This window comes from Protomyctophum bolini (genome assembly GCF_963924005.1).
Source record: "Protomyctophum bolini genome assembly, chromosome: 2".
NCBI classification, from domain to species: domain Eukaryota; kingdom Metazoa; phylum Chordata; class Actinopteri; order Myctophiformes; family Myctophidae; genus Protomyctophum; species Protomyctophum bolini.
Genome location: NC_137863.1, coordinates 32,509,463 through 32,519,051, shown reverse-complemented (window position 1 = coordinate 32,519,051; position 9,589 = coordinate 32,509,463). Strand labels below are relative to the sequence as shown.

The window sequence follows — 9,589 nt, the reverse complement described above, 5'->3', positions numbered from 1 at the left end:
TATAAGAAGTTATTGAAAAACACTCCAGTCTTATGAAGCATGCTGAAATGACAAACAGCGTGTATTTTTGACATTCTGTGTCGTCAATTATTGACTTCAACATAAAGTAGCATTTGACGTGTCTTTGATCCAGCTAAGATCATGAATACAAATGAATACATGATGGAAAAGATCCCCATGCGTTGATCAGTTTACACACCGATCCAATGGAAAGCACTATTAAAAAACGGCAAAAATGGGAGACAAAACCAATCGCATTGCATACGAAGAAATATGAACAGAAAAAGGCCTCTGGGGTATATACGCCATATACGGTCACATGCCTAAAGCCCTCTATGTACAGACAAAGCAGGACCAAAGTATAGCCTATCTGGAACAGCGCTCCCTGACACACAGGAGGGGGATAGCCAGCACAGCAAAGGCCAGTCAGCAATAAGGATGATTTGACCAGATGGAAACTCAGAAATTTGTCCTTTTTTAGTTTTGTCAGTGGTTCTCAAACTTTTTCATGTCAAGGACCCGCGGAATTATCTGCAATTGTCTGTGGAACCCTTTTTGGAGTTTTAAGCATTTTGTTATACTTTAGAATGTTGAAAAAAATACAATTTTTTAAAAATCGTGAAAATGTGTTGCAAATCTTATAATATAATTATTTCAGAGCGAACGCTTTTAACTCAAATCTTTGCTTCTGAGGGGTCCCTCCCTGGAACAACATATTTTCAAATGGGGTTGGCGGCCAATTACATATAATTTTTGGGGTCCTTGACATGAAATATTGAGCACTACTGATGCAGAAACATTAGGTATTTCAGAAAACTAATTCTGACGTCAGAACTATATTTGGGTTAAGAGCTTGCTAATAAGCAAATGCGTGGGATTCTCTGGCAGAGCGGCTCTCTCTGCAACCTGACTGCCTCCTGAATCGAAAGGATCACCTGACAGCGCTGGCTTTCTCAATAAATGAGAAATTGCATCTGAGCCCAGTCTTGCCAATCTTTTATTTTGGGGTGTGCCGCTCTTTCCCCCACTTTGGTGGTTTTTGATTGAAGTTATATTTATAGCCGAGCACCCCACGGCCCTAAACCAAAGGGCAGCACCCAGAGGAAGCACACTTTGCTTTTCTTTCTTGGCAGTGGCTTCAACTTTGTAACAAACCCTCTGATTAAGATGTTGATGCGCGGAGGCTATGTGAGTGTAGCAATCTGTTCAAAATCAAATGGAAAAATGTCCTTTGGTTTTGAGCTTATAAAATGGTTGTTTGGTTGGAGTCTTAATTGTTGATTGAGCTGTTTGAAAGTGAATGTGGTTGTATTGCTCTCTCTGAGAGAATGAACATTCACAGGGTAGTCGTGAGAGAACATGGCAATGCCCGTTTCAGCGATTTGGTAAAATAGCCATCAGTATTCATAAGGCAGTGTAAATAAATGTATACAGTGAATTTATTAGGCCAATGGTGTTGACGACAGTCCTTTCAACGATGCCAGAATACCCTCCTGAGATCTTTCCAAATCAGGGGACACTGTTCCAGTGCTTACTGTCCACAAACAACAACAAAAAAGAATGAACGTTCCATATTCCATATTTTTACAATCTCATCTCAGCACACATAACTGAGCTGTTGAAACATATACACATATACAAAACACCTGCGTGGCTTAAAAGGCTAATTACGGGGTTACAGAGAAATGAGGAAGGAAATAAGGCCAAAGACAGACTGATGGCCGGCCTAATGGAAACGACCGACTGACCGACCAGCCCAAAAAATAAGGCATCACTCGCCTAAAATAAAAATAATTTTCAACTAGTTGAAAAAACAACGTATTTTCTGTGAGCAACGTACGCAGTCATACGACAAAGTATAAATTAGGCTTTTAATTGCATAGAATTTGATTAGTGCATCGATGCAGCAAAGGTCTGTGCTCCTCCTTTCCTGTCAGATCTGGTGACCCTGGAGAGTTCCCTCTGTATAACTACACAGCTCTCGCATTGCCTCTTTGAGAATAAACATTAGATATATTCCTGTTTCATTTGCATTGCAAATAACTCACCGTATGTAATTCAAGTAAGAAGTATTCCTGTTCACTGATTTGAAAGCCCTGATTATTTCGTTTTTGTGATCCAAAATGAAGAGGGGAAAAAAAGGTTGTTTAGATTGTTGTGACTTATATGTATACGATCCCTGTTCACCAAAAATATAATTTATCCTGAACTACTGAAAGATAATGTAATTAAATGGGGGCAATGCAACGTAATGACTTTTTCAGCCATTTGAAAAGGTTTGAGAATATGGTTGTCAAATGTATCCTGTGGAGCTCTTTAAAGAACCTACGACAAGGCAGCGGTGAGGGAAGCGAGCACAGTTTGGAAAATGCAACCACTTTTTCTTTTTTTTACCTTTTATGAAACAAAAGGTTGTCCCCATTCCCCTCCTTTTCCCACAACGCAACACAGACAGTAGATTAGATAGAAGCACCAGTTCTGGGCCTGCATCAGTTTTGTGTGTGGTGGGGGGGGGGGGGGGGGGGGGGGAGTATAGGGGCTTATCCAACAGGACTGCTGTGGGTCAAAAAAGGTCCATTGTTGTTGGATCCCCACGCCGCCCCGCCCCCCTCCCCTCCTCCCACCAGAGCCTGGCTAGTGGACACTAAGCCTCCATCAACTAACCAAGCCTTCCGCCTCGACCAGCTCGTCCTTGTTGTCCAGGATCTCGTCCTGGATCTCGTCGGTGTTCCCTGAGTCGCTGCTGGCCACCGAGCTGACGGAGGGAGAGTTCCTGCCGCCTTTGATCATCCTCCGACAGGTCTCCATCTGCACGTCCAGGCCGCGCTTCATGCTGCACATCTCCATGTACTCGTGCAGGTGTCTGTTCATGTCGCTCTTGGCGGTGGCCAGCTCCATCTGTAGGGGACAGGGTGGGGGTGTGGTAAATGGTAAATGGTAAATGGTGCATTTATATAGCGCCTTTATCCAAGGCACTTTACATAGATTGTGCATTACATTCACCCATTCACACACACGTTCATACACCGATGGCAGCGGAAACCATGCAAGGCACCAACCAGCACATCAGGAGCAATTAGGGGTTCAGTGTCTTGCTCAAGGACACTTCGACACTAACTATGGGGGAGCCCGGGTTCGAACTGGCAACCTTGCAGTTACCACCCGGCCACTCTACCCCTGACCTGAGCCATAGCAACCGTTTTAACTATCCGTCTGTGTCCCTTTTGTGCCCATACTGTATATGGATAATGGAGATCTCTGTATCTGTCTGTCTGCCTCTGTCTGACTGAGCCCAAAGAGTGCAAACTGACTGTGAAAAGTGTAGTGGTTAAGTAATCAATTTGCAGGTGTGGGGTGGCCATGGCAATCAATTGGCTGAGGCAGAGGCTGGGAATTGCACAGGTGCAGAGCCTGAGCAGAGCCTTTTGTTGGTAATTCTGGAGAACCGTGGGTCCGACTGACTCGATACCACGTGCATTACAACCTTACACACACGCATGCATGAAGAGATGTGGCGCATTTATAGTAGGATATAACTAGTGTTGACTCTTATTTTGAAGAGGAAGAGGAAGCCCTTTTCGGCTGTAACCAAGCTGCCATGACTAAGCCGTTTGGAGCTCTAGTCTAACCAAGTAAACAAGAAAGAACCGTTCATACTATGCATCTGTCAGTGGAATTACATGGAACCTCTGCGGGCATTTGGTGAGTCATTCATTCATTTTTATCTACAGCTGCAGAGTTCATGTGCAATCTCATGCTGGTTTGTTTGTTTTCCCCTGCTTGTTTACTCTGAGAACTACCTCCTCCCCCCAAACGAAACATAGGTGCACCTCTCCTCTGCACAATGGACATAACGGAGAGGTAGTCGTGTGAACCGTTACCTCAATCTGGCCGATGCTTTCCTGATATTCTTCCTCTCTGGTCTTGAAAAGTGTTTCTGTCTCATCTATGAGGCTGCCGAGGCTTCCGTCCTGAGAACACAAATTAAACATATTATTGGTACATGTATTTGTAACATATAGGATAAAGCAGGGGGGGGGGGGGGTGCTGGTGTGGGGCATGTTCCAGGGGGTCCCCAGCAGGAAATAACTAGAAGAACCACTGGGATTTCACCCATGACACTGATTCTACTAAATGTCTTCTCTAAATCATGACGATTTTCTGAAAAACCTATGTTTCTTTGTCCGTGGTTCTCAACCTTTCTGTATTTGGCCCATGGACCCCCATCTGAAAATATATTGTTCCAGGTGTTATATTGTGCTCTGGGGCAGCAGAGGGTTTCACATATTATTTTGTTTATTATGTTGGCACCGTCTGGAACCCCGGAATAAGCAAAGATTTGAGTTAAAAACGTTCTCTGTGAAAGAATATATATTCAAGATTTGCGACACATTTTCACGATAAAAAAAAAAAAAGCAGATCTACAAGCTCGTAGCACGGCACTCTGTGCCGCTCGCGCTATGAGCTTGTAGATCTGTTATGTTTGGAAAGGCAGAGCAGCTCGCAATTAATTTTCAATGGTTCCATTTTCAGTGGCTGAGATTCACAGAACAGCTCTGCTCCATGGCTGTGTTCTGCCCTCCTCCCCCCCCCCCCCATGATTTTTTTAACTTAAGCTATATGAAATACTTGCCATTAATATAATGGTTGCAACTGTATTCATTGATTGCCCGAGTCGCGTGGTGGGAGTCACTTTGTGGGGGGCACTGGGGCCCACGCAGTAAAAGTCATTTATATTGTTGACCTATTTCCAAAATAGTAGTGCAACTTTCGTCCATATCACTACGCCCCAAAAATAGTTCCATGTGATGGAGGGGTCAAAGTTGAACGAAAGTCGCGCTAATATTTTATAAATAGGTCAACAATACAAATGACGTTAGTGTTGTGAATACATTTACTTTTACTGTGTGGCCCCCTGTGCCCCCCACAAATGACCTGAACTACTTAATATTTCACCAAAACCAGAGCAGAATTCCCGTTGCAACCACTATATTAACGGCAAAGTATTTCATACAGCTTAAGTTCAAAAAATCGGAACTATCCCTAACCCATTTAGACCTGAGGATGATTCTACAAATGTCTTCTAAATCATGACCGTTTTCTGAAAAACCCTATGTTTCTGTCAGTGGTTCTCAAACTATATATTTCATGTCAAGGAGCCCCAGAATTATCTGTATAATTTGGTCGCCGACAATATCTGAAAATATGTTGTCCCAGGGACCCCCTAGCCTGATTATCAGACTGTAGCTTTCAACTCAGAGAGTGGGCGGGGTCTTTGGGCTGGATCCAGGACCCCCCAGAAGCAAAGATTTGAGATAAAAAAAAACATTCACAAAGAATATATTCAAAGATATCCACCATATTTTCACGATTTTTCTAAAATAGCAGACCTACAAGCTCGTAGCGCTATGAGCTTGTAGATCTGCTATTTTTCAATAGCTAAAGTGTAACATAATGCTTGAAACACCAAAATGGGTTGTGATTGAGGCCTTACACTGGCGGGCTCTGCGTTTCCGTCCGGGTTGTTGTCAGTAGGGCACGCCATGGCAGCCGCCATGGCGCCGGGCACGTTATAGTTGGCGAAGTCCTCCCACAGCAGCAGCGTGTCCTCGTTCTCCTCCCACGTCAGGCTGTCACAGTCGTCGTCGTCGATCTCGAACGTCTCCCGCCTGGCAACAGAGGAGTTATCTGAACAATGTCTGTATGTAACAGAAAACAAGGACAGGGAGGGAAAAGATATAGGGACAAGAGAGAGGTGGATGGGACATGGGGATGGGTAAGGAGTGGAGGGAGGGACAAACATAGGCAACACATTCAGGAAGAGAGGTTGGCACATCCACAGAGAAAGATCTACCCACATATACAGAGAAGAGGGTAGGTACCCTCACAAAAAACATGCAGTAATCCTGGTCTCTAAACTGCCTCCCCCTGGCCAGCCGGGAAGCCTGATGGAGGGGAAAGGAACTGGTTGGAATAACGTGTTCCTTCCACGCGCTACGTCCAACCAGGGAAACTCCCCCCTGTCAGGTGTAAAGGAGCGACTTGGATGCATGAAGGAAGCATGAGTTCAAGTCCATTGCTCTCTCCAGGTTGGCGGAGGGTGTGTAGAGCCCAGGATCACATTAAATAATTGACACAAGGGTGAAAAATGGGTTACAAAATTGTGGGATAAAAATGATATATGAAAAAAAAAAACATATACAGAGAAGATGTTAAGATGGAACATAGTAGCTGGGGGGGGGGGGGGGGGGGGGGGAAGCATGCACGCAGTGTTGATTTTGACAGCAAATTTTGATTTTAGTTTTATAGTCATGGTCTCATGAATAGTTTTCATTTAGATGTAGTCACATTTTAGTCACCTGGAATGTCTTAGTGTTAGTCTAGTTTTAGCAGACTAAATACATCATGTATCATACGATTTTAGTAGACTAAATCTACAGTTGATTTAGTTGACTAAAATTAACTAAACTTTATTTTGGTGGACCTTGATGCCGTCGTAATTACACAGATATTTTCAGCATGCACCCAAGTGTAAAATGACTTGTATACTGGATATCTTGTCCACTAGTCCCTTCCTAACATTTTAGTGTAGTTTTCATTTTTGGACGAAATTGTCAATATATTTAGTCTTAGTTTTAGTCAGTGGATTTCAACCAGTTGTCCGGGGACCAGTGGTCCTTGACGGGGTTCCAGGTGGTGCCCAGCTAAATGATGGAGTGTTGGTAACCAAATGGACCCTTGGATCTTGGATGAAACCAAATGGACCCGTACGGTTTCATTTTACACTCAGGAGTTACATCATTGTTAAACATCTGCATTACTTAATTTGCAAGTAGTCTACACAATTAGAGAATGTAGAAGAACTGTTATTTTGATCAACGTTTGCCAACGGCATGGAATTGTGTGTCAATTAACGATAATGGATCAAATGGCATATAGATAAATAATGGGCCTTGATATGAAAAGGGTTGAAAAACCATAGTGTAAGTCAAGGGTGGGCAAGTTTGACAATGGAGAGGGCTACTATATTTACACACTCACTCCAGAGGGCCTCATTGCATATTTATATTGCTGTGGTAGCAAAACTACACGTCAAATATACCAAAAATAGCCGCTCAACGTGTCGCATTGCGACGTGTTTTGAGCTTGTTTTGCTATTTTAATTGGAATCCAAAAAAAGTTAAATAATTGTTTTATTTAATTTCAAATGCAAAGATATTATTAATTAATTAATTAATTATAGTTATGTTAACTTTATGAACTAGGTACAAATACATTGGACATAAAAAAGACAATATTATAGACTGAAGTAATTAAAGCGGGTCATGTTTTTTACAGCTGAAATCAATAATATATCAGTATTGTGATATTAACCTGAGGGCCGCATTAAGTGAAGGTGGGGGCCGCATGTGGCCCCATGTACGGTGTAAGTGAAAGGGAGCTGGATCCTAAACCTGGAGTCATCATATCTCATGGCAGATACATAGTTACATCATCATAGATGACTGATGTAATAGATTATACCAGGCCATATGGGAGCACATGTCGTTATTATTAGACCCTGTCCTGTTACTATTTCATCATGGCTTTGTGAATTATGCATAACTAATTATGATGGTTGCGTGGTCTGTCATATTCATAATATGAAGGGTTTGGGGCTGAATGTTCCCATTCTAGAAGCACGACTCCATGTCGACACTAGATGGCAGCAGAGTAAAACAACGCTGATGCACTGCAGGAACCTACTGTATGATGTCACAGCAGTGCATCATTCAGCGTGTGTGTGTGTGTGTGTGTGTGTGTGTGTGTGTGTGTGTGTGTGTGTGTGTGTGTGTGTGTGTGTGTGTGTGTGTGTGTGTGTGTGTGTGTGTGTGTGTGTGTGTGTGTGTGTGTGTGTGTGTGTGTGTGTGTGTGTGTGTGTGTGTGTGTGTGTGTGTGTGTGTGTGTGTGAACCTACTGTATGACATCACAGCAGCGCAACATTCAGCCTCAGTTCCAAGTGTGTGTGTGTGTGTGTGTGTATGTGTGTGTGTGTGTGTGTGTGTGTGAACCTACTGTATGACATCACAGCAGTGCAACATTCAGCCTCAGTTCAAGTGTGTGTGTGTGTACGTACAGCGTGTTGAGCATGCGTTTCATCTCGTCTGTGATGTTGAGCGGTCCAGGAAGCTCTTCCTCTGACGTGCTGGGGTCGGCGTCCATCTCAGAGCTGTCCTCGTCAGACACCGCCTTGCGCTCTTTCCTCCTGCAGCACGCCATGGCTCCCTGTGACACACACACACACACACACACACACAACATCATATCGTTGCTGTCGGGAGGAAACCACCTAACTCAATTGTTTTCTTCCCTTTTAGCATAAATCAGTGCTATTGAACACCCTTTACGTCTGTGAAATATTGAACCAATGCGAAGTAAATTACAATATATAAAGTCACAACAACAACTTTGATGAGGCAGTATTGCTTTTGTTTTTTCAAATATAAGCTTTTCTTCATTTCTTGAAAAAACTTAATTGGTTTATTCCCGACAGCAGAGATATGTAAATATACCTACGCAATGTGCACTTTGTCTTATGCATTTTGCGTTCATTGCTCATTGGTGATCGTTAGGTGTTAGGCCCGTACTAGCCTGGGGTCCACCTACGCTTTCTATGGCATAGGCAGCTCCCGGCAGCATCAGCCGGGAGAATCTATATGCAGCTGCGCGACATGAGACTAATTAATTAGAGCGAGAGAGAGGAGTGTGTGTGTGTGTGTGTGCGCGCGTCAATTTAGCAAAGGTGCAGATGATCAGAAATCAGCAGAGTGAGTGACGCTTGCGCTACTGTATGCCGAATTGAAGTGGACTCGGACCCAGACTTTTTTTTTCTCCCTGGAAATAAAAACGTCTGGGTTTCCGAGGCTAGGCCCGTACTAGTGCGGTGCCATGTCATCATAACCTTGGGTGCGGCGAAGAAAGTCACAGCATCAGCATTCGCCGCTCTCTCTGGGGGGGGTGTGTGTGTGTGTGTGTGTGTGTGTGTGTGTGCGCCCGCCTGCAGGCAGGCATGTGTCATTCTTCATTACAGTCAATATGTATTGTTTTCACACACATCGAGTGTTCGCCTATATTCAATCGGTGCATAATAGTGTAAGCCCAGAACATTGACGTATCGATTCCCCATCGGCAACGGTAATTTCATTTGCAGAGTTGCTGACTTCTCCTCAAAAAAAAGCATATATTACCATAGTAGTCCCATTCACAGGGGGTCGGAGGAATATTACATATAATTCCTGGGGTCCTTAACATGAAATATTGAGAACCACTGATATAGAAACATGAGGTTTTTCAGAAATTTTTCATGATTTAGAAGATTTCTTTGTTATTTCGACGTCGGGCCTAATGAGTAATGACACTACTGACGTTGGTGCGCAACACTATTGGAAACAAAGTATTGCATTGTGGGTTTGAGATGACAGGCCCTTTTTAGGTCAATCAATCAAGTCACCTTAATTCAAGTGGCAGACCCTTTGCGCAGTGGTTTTCAACCTCAACTCTGGTGTCTGTGAACCAATATTCTCCAGTGGTTGCCCCCCCCTCTAGACCA

General features: G+C 43.6%; 1 protein-coding gene across 2 annotated transcripts in view; it reads right to left on the bottom strand.

Annotated features, from left to right (window-relative positions):
• Positions 1-2,606: 2,606 nt before the first annotated feature.
• The window catches only part of iffo2b (intermediate filament family orphan 2b), a 40,175-nt gene continuing 33,192 nt past the window's right edge, over positions 2,607-9,589 (bottom strand). The window contains exons 5-8 of one of the 2 annotated variants that reach the window (XM_080788387.1): positions 8,117-8,265; positions 5,495-5,699; positions 3,882-3,971; positions 2,607-2,898 (exon numbers count right to left, since the gene is read on the bottom strand). In XM_080788387.1, coding sequence (XP_080644513.1) covers positions 2,656-2,898; positions 3,882-3,971; positions 5,495-5,699; positions 8,117-8,265 — 687 coding nt within the window. In that variant the 3' untranslated portion in view covers positions 2,607-2,655. The remainder of the gene's footprint in view (positions 2,899-3,881; positions 3,972-5,494; positions 5,700-8,116; positions 8,266-9,589) is intronic. The other variant, XM_080788388.1, reaches the window with a different exon arrangement.